Here is a 16,454-nt window from a genome sequence, read left to right on the forward strand (position 1 = left end):
AAAAAACATTTCAATTTTGGATTCCTTGTACTCTGTGGATGATACCAGCACAAGAGGATGGAGTCCTATCCTCTGCAGAGTTCCTGAAGATGTGGACAGGGAGGTATATTAAGGCTACTGGAACCCTCTACAAGCAACATCATTTTGTTATGCTAATTAATAATTTTTCATGGAGCTTACTTTTACTTAAACCTTTGACTTTCAGAAAGAATATTTCTTGTTAAGAAAGACAATAATACCATAGTTTTGTTATTTTTTTTTTAATTGCTAGAACAGGAGGTAAAAGGTCTAGGGTTGGGTCCCCATTCTGCCACTTGATCTGTGATGACTCATTCAACATTTATAGGCATCAGTTTCCATTTCTGAAAAAAGAAAAAGAAAAAAAAGAGTATTTAGAACAGATGGTTCCTAAAATCCTGTATTGTTCTAATATAAATATGTTCCAATTCAAAAGAAAATAAAATGCAAAACTTCATACTTAGAAAACTAATAATTCACTATTTCTAATGGTCCCTGCTGAGTCATTTGTCACTTAGAAATTCCCCCAGAATTTCCTTAAATAGTAGGAATCTCTAGTAAAGTCAAACTGTGACCACAAATATTCAACCCTTTTTTACGAATAATTAGTTTGTGACATATACTTGGTTCAAGAATATGATATCTCTTCTCTAGACTATGACATTCCTGAACAACATTCTACAGCAGTTGTGTGTGTGTGTGTTTGTGTGTGTGTGTGTGTGTGTTGACAAGAAGTTAGAACTGCTGAACCCTAATTCAGATAGAGTGCCAAAAAAGACAGGCGATTCCACAAAAATCATCTGCTTGGAAAGGAAATAAACCATGACTTCATTGGGCACGTGGTTTCTTAACCTCCAGTGCACTCTAGGTCCAAGATTCTGCGATGAGGACTAACACAGAGGCTGCTCCATGAAGTCATGCAATCACCTTTTCCCTTCTCCCTTGCACTACCTCCAGCGACTGCATAGATCAATGGCATTGTTCAAAGCATTTCAGTAAATACTAGCTCAAGCCATTTTTCCTCCAAAATGTATCCCACCAAAAGGTTTGCTTCTCATCTACTCAAGAGTGTGCGCTCCAGATGTCTTTGAACTCTCACTGTAGGATGTGGTGCAAACCATCCCAGATCGCCTTCACTGTCCTAGCTGAGTTATCTCACTAGCAGGGCACTTTTTTCTCTACAAAGGCTGACTACCAACCTCTCCACTAATGTGGACGAATCAACTTGCTTTCTGACACTCTGGACTGCTGATTCAGAGAAGAAAGATGAAGGCCAAGTTACAGACAGTAGCTCTTGTTTACACTCAGCAATTCCTGTGTGTTTGCTTTTTTAGGATATTTCTTTTAATAACAGCAAAGCTCTAACATGCCCATTAATATGGGACACAGTTTCTACTAAATGAATGTATGTGAAGAGCAATTTTTATTTAATTTTCTCAAAATCTTCAATGATTTACAGTAAACTTTTGCCCTCTTGTTGCAGGTTCAGCAAATGGTCTTGCACAGAAGCAGCCAACACACCACCGAAGATGTCAGCAGCCTAAAATGCTGAGTAGCCCCGAGGACACCATGTACTATAACCAGTTAAATGTGAGTTCAAAGTGGCCATAAAGCTGTTTCACTGGCTTTGTTTCCAGTTAATAATTCTGTTATTAATACCTGTTCCAGCCCCTCCAGCCCCACCCCCACTCTCTTATGCTCTCCTCTTGAACATGTGCTTAGGCTCTTTATCTGTTGCTTTCATGTCAGGATGTCTGCCTTCACGGTGAATAATTGATGTGGTTTATCAAAGACGAGCAAGATGCATGCTTCATCAGGCTCACTTGAGCCCTTTGATCAAAAAAATTATGCTGTGACTTCTGATATTATCAGCATCTGCTTGCATTCAACACAAAATCACTTTGAATTAAAAATTAACGACTTGCTGCTTTGCTTTGACTGTGTGTTCTTGGCCCTCTCCACAGGGAACTCTAGAATATCAAGGGAGCAAGAGGAAGCCAAGAAAACTTGGGTAAATATCTGTCTTCTTAGTTCTAAGCAACTGTAAACAGAAGGGGTCCTTTGTGATATTACAGAAAATGCAAAACTTTCCTGAGAGGCTTCTAAATATACACAGAGGGGATAGCCCCACTATTATTGACATTGGATACTACTTTTCACAGTAGCAAGTATACAAAACTTGAATCTATTCTGTCTGAAGAGGCTGGAATTGCCATCTAAAGGCAAATGTTATTTTTTATCACCTTCTCAGGGAATTGTACTTTCTTCATAAGCGGAGACCTAGTGGGTTGTATAAAACTGTCCCACAAACAAGAACGCTCCACACAGTGCACACAGGATGCTCCCTCCACATTACCCTACCCCTGGGCCTGAAAGGCACGGGAAAATTTCCTCCAGTGGTGAGAGGACTCTAAAGAGTTTGAGCTCATTTAATTGTTAGCCTCTCAAATGAGACTAGGAATGAGGTAGGTAATTGGTAGGAGGGGAACTTTCTCATCTAGAGGGTAGTAGACAGACAACGCAATTCACGTAAATCTGGTTGCAATGTGATCACAATTCCCAGACACCACTAAATAAGGCCATTGTGAGTGTGTTACTTGAAGGTGAAAGGCTTCATGATCAGACCCCAGTTCCTCTGTGCCAGAGGACCCCAGGCTACCCTAGCTGTCCTTCCCTCCCAGTGCTGGAACCCGACACGGTCCCAAGTACTCAGATAACTTTAGCTGCCTCAGAGATGACTGTGGCATTTGTTTTCTTTTTCTGTTGAAACTTTTTTTGTTGCAGCCAAGTCAAAGTGCTTGATGGCGAAGATGAATATTACAAATCTCTGTCACCTGTGGACCCAGTCCCCGAGGAAAACAACTCAGCCTTCCCTTTCTTTTTTCCCTCATCCTCAAAAGGAGCACCTTCTGCTCAGCACTGAGCTGTACACCCTGCCCCTCAAGTCTGTTGAGGGTAAGAACAATCATGGTAATTGACTGATTGTCATTTGACAAGAAAGCACTACAATGGGGTCAGTATCTTTGGACACATGCTGGAGACTTACTGAACAATTTTCATATTCTTAACCATTTTCTCCTACCTCCATCATCTTCCCCATATCTGTTCTGCAGCTTGAACTGAGTAATCACTTCTTTTCCCAAACCATGAGTCTCTCAGGGACACTGAGCAACCTTCACTACAGGAATAACCATTATTCATGCCCCCATCTAAGAGGGTAACAATCTCACTGTAAGCCAATTGTGAACACTGATCATATTTCTTTTTCCCACCACGTCCATCCATGCAGAATATGCCCCTGTGAAAATCCAGGACTTCCTTTCCTCCTTGCTTCTCTGCTGCATCCCATTCCCCTTTGCTGGTCTTTCCACCCTGCCTGCTTCTCTCCAGGGCCAGGGCTCCATCGCTGAGTGTCTCCATACTCGAAATGTCCTAGGCCAGGATAATTATTTGTGTTTAGGGGGAGAAGCCTAAATTTTTCAGATTCTTTCTAAAAGGGAAATGAACTCCTCTTTTGCTAATTATTATACTGATAAAGACTTTGTCTCATTATCTTGTCAAGACACCCTCATTACCTTAGCAATAAAAGAACAGAGTGAGCTGGAAAGAAAATTTGGACTTGTCGGAGTTTATGTCACATGGTTTTGTAACTTTCCAAACTCTGGTCAGCTGGCTCCAGCAGTCTGTGGGCGGCTGCAGGGAAGCATCTTGTCTCATCTATCTCTGTGTGCATAATGCCTAGTACAGTGCCTGGCACAGAGTGGACATCCAGTAAATGCCCACCCTTGGATGAATGGAGAGACTTAGTTAACATATCTGATAGGACAGTTACTTTCAGTTATATGTTATACATGGTTAATCACTTTTATTACACCATAAGTTCTGATTTTTCATTCAAGGTTGAGCTAGCCTTCTTGTAATGATGTTATACTATATATTATAATACTCAGCATGATTCAGTACAACAAACTTTTTGAGCGACTACTCTATGCAAAACAATATGTGAGATTTCTATATGATGTAAAAAACTACAAGACCCTTTCTCTGGAACAGGTGTTCTCAACATTTTTTTAACTTCAAAATACTTGGCAGATAGTACACATGGGAATACTCAGATTTTGAGGAAAACAAACTTGAGGAAATAGAAAAAAACTGTTTTTGGAATATTAAAGGAGAAAGTTCTAACATGCATTTTACAAACATAAATAATGAAATTAAGCATTTAAAGATCTCAGGAAATATAATTTTATAAGAAAAAGAATTAATTATTCAATAGTCAAATTACTCTTTTAAAAAATGAGTCTTGATTTAATTCCAGATCTTCACCCCAAAGGTAGCATTTTTAAAGTATGTAAGTAGAGCAGAATAAATACAAATGAACTTCATTTTATTGTTTAAAAATAATACGTAGAATATATAGATTTTTAGCATTATTATTAATATAAGTATTTTAGGAAATTTTACTTTTATTGATTTGTCTACTTTTGATTTGATGATATTAGCTGCTTTTAAATCTGTTGAATAGGAATGTTTGTAATTTCTCACTACCCTGTGTACAACATAATTGTATACCTGCCTTGTTCCTAATTAAACATATCTATAAATAAAGTTTAAAAGGAAATAGAAGTAATTATAAAATCATAACTCAGGAGCTCTGTAATAATTACTCATTGCCACAGCAATAACTCCTAACAGTACTTTAGAAATGGTGTTCACTATTAGCTACAGTGTAAATAAGACAGACTGTAGATATTATCCTTGGGATAGTTATAGTGCCATAAACTCAAAAAGCAATTTTTTAAGTGTATTTTATTGATTATGTTGTTACAGTAGTCCCAACTTTTTCCCCTTTGCCCTCCTCAGCCCAGTATCCCCCTTCCCTCCAGCAATTCCACCCTTCTTAGTTCATATCCATGGATCATGCATAGAAGTTCTTTGGCTTCACCCTTTCCTATATTATTCATAACTTCCCTCTGTCTATTTTGTACCAGCCAATTATGCTTTTTAGTCTCTGCACCATTTCCCCATTTCTCCCCTCTACCCATTTCTCCCCTCTCCCTCTCCCAGCTGATAACCCTCCACATGACCCCCAGACCTATGATTCTGTTCCTATTCAGGTTTGCTTAGTTGGATTTTGTTTTTATTTTTTAGACTCAGTTGTTGATAGTTGTGAGTTTGTTGCCTTTTAAATGTTCATAATTTTGATCTTCTTTTTCTTAAGTAAGTCCCTTTGACATTTCATATAACAATAGCTTGGTGATGATGAACTCCTTTAGCTTTACCTTGTCTGGAAAGCACTTCATCTGGCCTTCCATTCTAAATGATACCTTTGCTGGATGAAGTAATGTTGCTTGTAGGTCCTTGCCTTTCATTACTTTGACTACTTCTTGCCAGTCCCTTCTTGCCTGCAAAGTTTCTTTCGAGAAATCAGCTGAGAGTCTTATAGGCATCCCTTTATAGGTAACTCTCTGCTTTTCTCTTGCTGCTTTTAAGATTCTCTATCTTTCACCTTTGGCATTTTAATTATGATGTGTCTTGGTGTGGTCCTTTTTGGGTCTAGCTTGTTTGGTACTCTCTGTGCTTCCTGGACTTATATGTCTATTTCCTTCACCAAATTTGGGGAGTGTGCTTTCATTATTTTCTCATGTAAGTTTTCAATTTCTTGCTCTTCCTCTTCTCCTTCTGGCACCCCTATGGTTCGGATGTTGGCATGTATAAAGTTGTCCCAGAGGTTCCTAAGCCTACCCTTATTTTTTTCAATTCTTATTTCCTCATTCTGTACTGGTTGACTATTTTTTTCTTCCTTATGCTCCAAATCATTGATTTGAACCTCGGTTTCCTTTCCTTCACCATTGGTTTTGTGTGGATTTTCCTTCGTTTCATTTAGCATAGCCTTCACTTCTTCCTTTATGCGTTTGCCATACTCAAGCATATCTGTCAAGCCTGTGAGGATCTTTATCACCAGTGTTTTGAATTCTGCATCTGTTAGGTTGGCTATCTCCTCATTTGTTAGGTTGGCTGTCTCCTCATCGCTTAGTTATCCCACTGGAACCTCGATCCGTTCCCCATTTTGGGCCATACTTCTCTGTTGCCTCATCTTGACAGGTTCCCGTGTTTGTTTGCCTCTGTGTCTTAGGTAGAACTGTCACTCCTGTTACTTTGTAAGGGATGGAGCCTTAGATTTGTGTCAGTAGAGGGTGACCCATTTCACCATGTTGTGGCACTGTATATGGAGGAAGGGTCTGAGAGGGAACAATGCCGCCCACTCAGCACTTGCCCCTTTTCCCGGCACTTCTCCCACTTCTGTATGGGACTGCTGCCTCTCTAGCTGTTGCCCTGGCCATCATTCCCAGAGTGGGTGAGTCTGCAGGTGTTCTAGGACCATGGGGGCCCTTTAAACAAGCAGACTCTGCTGAGAGACCAGCAGTTTCTTCCTCCGCCCCAACTCCTACTGGTTTTCACAGTCAAAAGCAATGAGGCTTTATTTTCCCTAGCACTGAGACCAGTCTGGTCTCGTGCTGGGAGCACTCCTCAGGTGTCCCTCCTGACTTTTTTAACTGTATAACTGCACTTTCTGCTGACCTGCCACTGCTGCTGCTGCTTCCCACAACCACACCATGTCCTCTCTGCCCTGGCTCTGCCCCTCCTACCTGTCTAGATGAGTATTTCTTCTTTATATTTTTGTTTATTGGACTTGCGTGCAGTTTGATTTTCTGGAACTTCTGGTTGTTTCTAGTTTTGAGGTAATTGTATTCCTACTTAGTTGTGGAGGGAGATGCAGCATGTCTGTCTATGCCTCCATCTTGGCTGGAAGCCTCTCCTCAAAAAGCAATTCTTAAAGCAAGTTGATGAGAATGATGCAAACTGGGATCTCATAAATGCCTTATTCAATTTATTAAAATAATCTGCACATGGCAAAAACAAAAACAAAATCAAATAGTACAGAGAGTTTATAGTGGAAAGCCATCTTCTTCTCTATGCCTCTACCTTAGTCCCTACCCCTAGAAGCAACCTTTTTAAAAATGTTTTCTAATTCTAATTATTTTCATGACTTTCATCATGTCTCTAAATAATTTGCTTCTACGTTCTCGATTTATCTACCTCTCTCTTAAAAATGTGCATTTATCTTAATTCCTTCCTCTTCTCTTCTTCCATTGCTTACAATTTTATGTTTAAATGCTTGTTGTTTACTTTTTAAACTTTAAATTATATAAGTAAACCCATATTTTTGTACCATTGACTTTAGATAGTATCTCTATGAGGCTGCCCAACATGAAAAAAACCAATAGACTGAAAGATAATGTCAGGACAAATAAAATAATGGACTCTGAACAAAATCAAAATAGTTCTGAAGATAGAAGTTTTTTAGAACTTCACTGCAAACCCTTGTTGTTCATGTTCTGAGCTGCTGTTTCTTCTGTTTTTGTTCATCTGCACGTATGTCTCGAACTACATTTTTAACTTTCTTTTTTAAAAATATAATACATATATAAAAAGAGCACAAATTAGAAGACTCAGCTCAATAAGTTATCAAAGTGAATATCTATGGGACTGCTCCTACAGTCAAGAGTAGAACACTGTCAGCACCCTAGAAGCCTCCCTCACATCCCTTCCCAATCACTACTTCCTCCACCCACCTCCCCAAACATAACATTCTCAGGACTTTTATGATAAACACTTCCATGATTTTCTTTATAGCTTTACACTTACATGCATCTCTAAACACTATAGTTGGATTTCCCTTTTATAGGTAAGTTTTGGGAACTTTTTATAAATGAAATCATGTAGTATGTAATTTTTTGGATCTTGTCTTTTTTTATTCAATGTTATATTTGTGAGTTTCATCTATGTTGTAGAATGTAAATGTAGTTTATTTATTTTCATGACTTCAGTATATGCATATGCCATAATTGATTTACCCATTCTACTTGTGATATACAAATATGAGTTGTTTTCAATTAGGGGCTGTTTTGGAAGTTGCTACTACTAACATTGTTGTATATGTCTCTTAGTGTATATTTGCATGCATTTTTAAAAGATTTTTTAAAATTTATTTTTAGAGAAGAAAAAGGAAAGAGAGAGGGAGAAAGACATCAATGTGAGAAAGAGGCATCTATCTGCTGCCTCTCACACACACCCAGGTGTGGGACCTGGCCTGCAACACAGGCATGTGCCCAGACAGGGAATAGAACTGGCAACCTTTCAGTCTGCAGGCTGGCGCTCAATCCACTGAGCCACACCAGCCAGGGATATATAGTTGCATGCATTTCTGTTAGCTATTTACCTAAGATTAGAACTGTAGGGCCCTAAGGTACACATATCTTCACTTTAGTAGGTAACACCCAACTGGTTCCTGAGTGATTGTACCAATTTACAGTCATGCCAGTGGTATAAGGGCCATTGTCCCTTTTCTGAACCCTCCCCCAAAGAGCCACATACCAACAGGCAGGCCATATCTGAAACTTCATCAACCTGGCTAACGCTGTTTGCCCCACCCTGGAGATCCCCTGAGCCTCTGTCCCACCCAAGGTACAGCTGTTAACAGTGGCTTTTCCATATAAATGCCTTGTCTTGGTCATGCTTCACAACTTCCTAAATCCTTTCAAACAAGCAACAGCCAGTCTGTGTGAGCCCCCAGCCTCCATACCTCCTGCTAAGCAGCCCCAAGCCTGACACTAGCAGCAGCCTGCCCAGATTCACAGCTTGGCTTCACCTGGGAATCTCCCAGCCCAGCACAAGTACCAGCCATCTCAGGATGCTTTATAGCTTATGCAGGGTACCATCAGGCAAAACACAGGTGGAGGCAGACTTTAGCCTGCACCTCCTGGGAAATTCTAGGGCCTGTATACCCAGTGGATAGTTATAGACCACACTGGAGCACCACCACACTGCCTCTGCACAGCTAATCCTCCACAAAGGGTGGAGATAGGTGGTCAGTGGTCACAGTCAATCATTGCAACTGACTGGTCTGGGTAAATCCCTCCCAATGACCTGCCAAGAGGAACCAAGGCTTAACTACAAGAGGAGGGTGTACTCAGCCCACATAAAGGGAACGCCTCGAGTATCCAGCTCGGGTGATAGGGAAGGCTATGCCACTGGACCCTACATGACGCCTACTATATTAGGCCATGCTACCAAGACAGGGAATCATAGCAATCTACCTAATACATAGAACAAACACAAGGAAGCTGCCAAAAACAGGCTACAGAGAAATATGGCCCAAATGAAAGAACAGATCAGAACTCCAGAAAAAGAACTAAATGAAATGGAGATAAGCAATCTATCAGATGCAGATTTCAAAACACTGGTTATAAGGATGCTCAAGGAGCTTAGTGAGGATCTCAACAGAATAAGAAATATTCAGTCAGAAATGAAGGATACTCTAATTGAAATACAGAGGAATTTATAGTGAAACAACAGTAGAGTGGATGAAGCCAAGAATCAAATCAATGATGTGGAACATAAGGAAATAAAAAATAAAAAAAGAACAACTAATCAAAACAAGAAGATGAAAAAAGAATCAAAAACAAAGAAACAAAAAACAAAGATAATGTAAGCAGCCTCTGGGACAACTTCAAGTGTTCCAACATTCACATCATAGGGGTGCCAGAAGGAGAAAAGCAAGAGCAAGAAATTAGAAATCTATATGAAAAAATAATGAAAGAAAAATTCCCTAATTTGGGGAAGAAAATAGACATGCAAGTCCAGGAAGCACAGAGAGTCCCAAATAAGATGGGTACAAAACGCCCACTCCAAGACACATCATAATTAAAATGCCAAAGGTTAAAGATAAAGAGAGAATCTTAAAAGCATCGAGAGAAAAGTTAGTTACCTACAGGGGAGTTCCCATAAGACTGTCAGCTGATTTCTCAAGTTTTCCAGGCTAGAAGGGAGTGGCAAGAAGTATTCAAAGTCATGAAAAGCAGAGACCTACAGCCAAGATTGCTCTACCCAACAAAGCTATCATTTAGAACTGAAGGGCAGGTAAAGAGCTTTCCATACAAGAAAAAACTAAAGAAGCTCATCATCACCAAACCACTATTATATGAAACATTAAAGGGACTTTTTAAGAAAAAGAAGAGCAAAACTATGAACAATAAAGTGGCAAAAAACACATATTCATCAACAATTGAATATAGAAAACAAACTAAACACACGAGAAGAACAGAGACAGAATCATGGCTATGGAGAATGTTTTGATGGTTGCCAGATGGCAAGGGCTATGGGGGAATGGACCAAGAAGTGAGGGGATTAAGAAGTATAAACAGGTAGTTACAGGTTAGCCATGGGGATGTAAAGCACAATATAGGAAATGGAGGAACCAAAGAACTAATACGCATGACCTATGAACATGAACAATACTGTGGGGATTGCCTGAGGGAGTGGGGGGTGCTGGGTGGAGGAGGACAAAGGGGGGAAAATTGGGACAACTGTAATAGCATAATCAATAAAGTGTAGTTTTTAAAAAATGATTATTAAACACAATTTTTCAAAGCTTGCTACAGAAAAAAAAAGAAAAAATAATAAAACTTAGATCTGTTCATAATGAAATTATGAAAATTAAAATCTACATGAATTTTTAATTCTCATAATGTCTAATTTGTCTTTCTCTGGAAGAGTTTGTCTAAGAATGACATGAATTTTTTCTTTAAAAATTTTAATTTACTAGGGAATCTATTTGTGCCTATAGTCTTTTATGAGGGATGGTTTTAATTATTGATTACACTTCTCTAATAACTTATGGCTATTTATATTATCTATTTCTTCCTGTGTCAGTTTTGGTATGTTTTATTTTTCTAGAAATTTGTCCATTTATTCTACATTTCCAAATTTGGTTAGAATTGTTTCAAATCTCTCCAAAGATCTTTTTAAAATTGTAGACTCTATAATAAGGTACTCTTTTTCATTTACGATGGTGATAATATTTTTCTCTCTTTTTCCTTGACCAGTCTTGCCAGATTTGTCAATTTCATTAGTCTTTTAAGGGAAACAACTTTTGATTTTGTTCATCTTTTTCATTACCTGTTTTTTCCAATTTCACTAACTTTTGCTCTTACACTTAACGTTCTTTCTTTGGTATAATTTGCTGTTTTTTTGTTTGTTTGTTTTGTTTTTTCCTAACTTCTTGGGATTTTAAGCTCTCCTTTCTAATATATTAATTCAAGCTATAATTTTCCCTCTAAGTATAGGATTAGCAGCAACATACAGTACTTTTATTATCATTCAGTTTTAAAATGTTTTCAAATATCCATCATGATTACTTTTTAACCTATGAGTTTTTCAGAAATTTATTAATTTCTAAACATACAAAGGTTTTCTCTTATCTTTTTCTTGTTGAATTATAGCTTAATTGTGTATGGCCAGAGAATAAATTCAGTGTGGTTTCAAGGCTTGGATATTTGTTGAGACTTTATAACCCAGCATATGATTTTTAAATTAAACTTCTGTAAATATTCCAAATATGCTTTAAAATAGTTGTATTCTGTAGTCTTCTATATTTGCACTGTAGATCAAGTGTAGTAACTGTCATTTTCCCCATACTTACTGATATTTTGACTGCTTTTTCTATCAATTGCTAAGAGAAGTGTGTTAAAATTTTCCACTGTGATTATGAATTTTTCCATTGCTCCCTTTAGTTTTGCCTTTTTTTCTTTATATAGTTTAAGGCTATATTATTAAGTACATACACACTTTTATTATTCTCTTGTGGTTATCCAATAAATTGTAATATACACCCTTAATTTATCAAAATCTAATATTACTTGGTACCTTTCTTCTCAGGAAATGCAAGAATTAAGGGATCTTAAAATTGTATCTACCTATCTTATGTATTCTTCCTTGATTATATTACCACTAATTAGTATATTTTTATTTCCTATTTATTTTGTATCCCACAAGACAGTTATTATTGTTTTCATTGCTCTTTATTTCTTCCCACATCTTGTGACCTTCTATTCTGGGATCTGTTTTCTTCTGCCAAAAGAGCACCCTAGTGTTTCCTTTAGTGTGAGTTTGCTGCCATAAGTTTTTGTTAGACTTAAAGTGTCTTTATTTCACATGAATTCTTAAAGGATATTTTTGATGAGTGTAGAATTCTATATTGGCAGTTATTTTATTTTAGAACTGGAAAGATAGCACTTTATTATCTTCTGATTCCCATTCTATCTATTGAAAGGTCAGCATGAGCCTAATTGTGGCAACTTTGAAAGTAATCTGTCTTTTTTCATGACTGTTTTTAATGTTTACTCTTTCTTTGGTTTCTATAATATGTTTACTCTTTCTTTTGGCTTTGCTATGACATGGTTCTCATTTATGTTTTCTTACTCTCTTGATTAATATTTATTGCATGCTAGAAGTCATATTTGCAAAATTGTTTGTAAAGATAATTTGAGGCCCAGAATAATATTCTCTTCCTCCAAAAAACGGTAATTTTTGCAGGGGGCATGAATTAATTAGGACCACTGTAATCTAAGTTCAGAGCCTGAAATGATTTGAAACTCACCTACAGTCCCTGTGAGAGCAGTCTGTGTACATCTGGTTCACTATCACCTAGAGTGGACCTCTTTGCAATCCCAAATCAGAGTGTCTGTGCATATGTGTGTGTGTGTGTGTGTGTGTGTGTGTGTGTTGAAGGATTAGGTGTTTAACACCCCAACTTTTGTTCCCTTGGCTCCACATTGCTCAGCCTCTTCTTAGTTGTTGTCTTCTTCTTAGCTTCTTATCTTCTTCTTAATTGTCTCTTCTGGAAGAAGAGTTGCCCAAATGCTGAGCTATCCTCTCAAAATTTCTGTCGTCTCCTAGACTTTGGTTCAGTATTTCTTCACTCTCTTACTAGCTTTTCAATGTCTTCAGTTAGGTGTATTTTAAATTTCATCTTTTATTTTAGATTTTATTCACTTATTTTTAGATAAGGGAGGAGAGAGGGATAGAGAAAAGCATCAATGTGTCATTGCCTCTCATGTGCCCCAAATGGGGATGTGGCCTGCAACCCAGGCATGTGCTCTGACTGAGAATTGAACTGGTAACCCTTTGGTTCACAGGCCAGCGCTCAATCCATTGAGCCACACCAGCTAGGGTAAATTTCATCTTAATTTACTATTTGACCTCAAGGAAAGGCAGTCTGGATTACATGTCCTTTATTACTGGAAGCAGGTATCTTCTATTCACTTTTCATTTTCCAGAAATATGTTGAAACCTCTTCCCTTGATTACTTCCTCTTCCATTCTCATCATAATTTTGAGTTTCTTCTTTACTGCCATTTATATGCGGTCTCATTTAAAGGAAATACAAATGTGTGTGTGCTGTGTCTGTCATTTTGTAACCTGTCCTGCTTAAAATTATTTTAAAATAAATCATGTACAAATATTATTATTTGAGCTATAATTTTATAACAGCATTACTAAGCTATAATTCACATACTATCCAACTCACCCCTTCAAAGTACGTAATTCAATATATTTTAACTATTATTAAGAATGAATTATTTGTTCCATGCCTCATGACTAATTTGTAGGTACTACTTTTTTAAGACACTATTGTTGAGCTGATCTAGGAGCTTACAGTATAGAAGGGGAGATGCGATACCTGCATAGGTATTTTCTAAAAAAGGGCAAAGTAAGATCAGAAGAGGGAGCATAAAGGAATGTTTCATGAAGGAATCAGTTTTTAACCTAAATCCTGATTGGTGGGTAGAGCAGGAGTAGGAGAAGCTGGGATCCCATAAATTGAAATACTGGTGCTGCTGCCCCTGGTGGGAATTGGAAAAAAATGCCCTCCCCATTCCAAGCACCCTTGTGCAACTGGAACAAGCAAAAGTATCCTGGAAGACACTAGACTGAAGCAGCAGAAAAATTCAGATCCTGTCTTGGCTTCACTGGGATGTAGAACATAAATAAGTGATAAAACTGGAGAAGTTGATTGTGGAGGCTTTCAATGCTGTGCTGGGAGTTTGTTCTCTACTGGGCAACAAGAAACCATGGGGTTTTGTTTGAAGGGATGCCATAGACAGAGCTGGGATTTGGAAAGTGCTTGTTGGCAGTAGTGTGAAGGGAAGAAGTGAGGGGCAAGGAAATCAGTTAGAAGACTTATGTAGTAGCTTAGCAAAAGGTATGAAGACCTAAGCTAGAGTAATTGAAAGAGGATAGAAAGGGATATGAAGCTGATACATCTTGAAAAATATCATTTACATATGGGGTGGTAGGGCTGGAGAAGGAAGGGATGGGAAGAATAAATTAAAGATGACCCAATTCAGAAGAAATGGGTTAAAATGTGGAACTTATCTGTAATTTATTAACTGGATTAGCAGTCATTGAAAGGTGGTTTGGTCAGGGCTGTGTTGTTGATTTTTTTCACACTGCTTATGTTGATTTGTGGGATTTCATAAGCTATTTATTGCCAGTTCCCTGGTGACAATTAACATAACCTTCAAGAGAAAGAGACTGTTATATCATGTATACCATTTTATTATATATTTTGATGTTCAGATACTATTTCTAAGATAAATGTTTAAGGATTCCTTTTTTTAAACTTGCATATGGTAACTCTTTTCTATGTAGCTATTATTGAGTTATATTAGTCTTCATCCTAAATCAAATTTGTGAGAAGTAGTAATTTTAAAGGGATGTTGAGGTATTTATTTTATCTTAAATATTTTCCATTCATGTCCACAACTCACTTGCAATACCATATCTAATCACACCCAGTGGTTTTAGTCATTTGATCCATTGAGAACCTCTCAATAAAGTCACAGACTAGTTACTGCTGAGATTAATTGGTTGAATGTGTTTATATGTAAACACCAGTTTGGCTGTTTTTACTGAAGTGCCCAGCCAAGTCAAATTTTTAGTACACTCAATGTATGTTAAAGATAGAGGCAGATTTTGTGCATTTACACACAACATACATGAACCAGTGACAACCTATCAATAAAATGGGGTGTTGAGGAGAGCCTATGCCTAAATTTTTAGTTGGATAATGCTTCCCACTTATGTAACCCTCTGGTATTTACTTTTCTCCAAACCAGTGCCTTGATCAATGATAGCAAAGAATCCTAGTGTTTAGAATGACACAGAATGTTTTCTTCATCCACACTCTTGTGGTGTTACTGGGCTATGTACTGTTCAAAACAAAAGGAGCGGACTTCCCGCCAAGATGGAGGCATAGACAGACACACTACATCTCCCTCCACAACTAAGAAGAAATACAACTACCTCAAAACTAGAAACAACCAGAAGTTCCAGGAAATCAGGCTGCATGGAAGTCCAGCAAACAAAGATATAAAGAAGAAATACTCATCCAGATAGGTAGGAGGGGTGGAGCCGGGGTGGAGCCGGGGCAGACAGAATGCAGTGTGGTGGCAGCAGCAGCGGTGGCAGCGGCAGGCTGACAGAAAGTGCAGTCACAGGTTTTAAAGATGAGAGGGACACCTGGGGAGCATTCCAAGCTCCTCACCAGACCTAGCAGCTCATGGTCCCAGCACTGGGGAAAATCAAGCCTCATTGCTTCTGATTGTGCAGACCAGTAGGGGTTGGGGCGGAGGCAGAAACTGCTGGTCTCTCAGCAGAGTCCACTTATTTAAAGGGCCTCCATGGTCCTAGAACGTCTGAAGGCCTACCCACTCTAGGAATGACAGCCAGGGCAGCAGCTAGATAGACACCAGTCCAGTGCGGAAGTGAGAGAACTTCCTGAAGAAGGGGCGAGGGCTGGGCATTGTTCCCTCTCAGACCCCTCCCCCATACACAGCACCACAACGTGGTGAAACAGGTCACCCTGTACTGACGAATCCCTAAGGCTCCACCCCTTATAACATAACAGGAGCGACAGCTCTACCTGGGACGTGGAAGCAAACAAACACAGGAGCCTGTCAGAATGAGGAGACAGAGAAGTATGGCCCAAAAGGGGGAACGGATCAAGGTTCTAGTGGGAGAACTAAGCGACGAGGCGATAGCCAACCTCACAAATGAGGAGATAAACAACCTAACAGATGCATAATTCAAAACACTGGTGATAAAGATGCTGACAGGCTTCACAGATATGCTTGAGTATGGCAAACACATAAGAGAAGTGAAGGCTATGTTAACTGAAATGAAGGAAAATCCACACAAAACCAATGGTGAAGGGAAGGAAACCAGGGTTCACATCAATGATTTGGAACATAAGGAAGAAAAAAACAATCAACCAGTGCCAAATGAGGAAGCAAGAATTGAAAAAAAATGAGGAAAACTTTCCAGATTTTGCGAAGGAGATGGACATACAGCTCTGGGAAGCACAGAGGGTCCTGGGTGGGCTGAACCCAAAGGGGACCACACCAGGACACATCATGATTGAGATGCTAAAGGTGAAAGATAAAGAGAGGGTCCTGAGGCAACAAGAGAGAGGCAGAGAGCTGCCTAGAGGAGGGTGCCTATAGAACTATCAGCTGATTTCTCAGAGGACAC

At 38.7% G+C, this 16,454-nt stretch overlaps 1 protein-coding gene across 1 annotated transcript in view; it reads left to right on the top strand.

The window, feature by feature from the left end:
* MYO3B (myosin IIIB) overlaps positions 1-16,454 on the top strand; it is a 437,546-nt gene that overhangs the window by 389,082 nt on the left and 32,010 nt on the right. The window contains exons 32-34 of the mRNA XM_090280660.1: positions 1,502-1,608; positions 1,983-2,029; positions 2,803-2,973. Coding sequence (XP_090136786.1) covers positions 1,502-1,608; positions 1,983-2,029; positions 2,803-2,941 — 293 coding nt within the window. The 3' untranslated portion in view covers positions 2,942-2,973. The remainder of the gene's footprint in view (positions 1-1,501; positions 1,609-1,982; positions 2,030-2,802; positions 2,974-16,454) is intronic.

Source organism: Furipterus horrens, unplaced genomic scaffold (assembly GCF_987537825.1).
Source record: "Furipterus horrens unplaced genomic scaffold, mFurHor1.1.pri manual_scaffold_1, whole genome shotgun sequence".
Classification (NCBI taxonomy): domain Eukaryota; kingdom Metazoa; phylum Chordata; class Mammalia; order Chiroptera; family Furipteridae; genus Furipterus; species Furipterus horrens.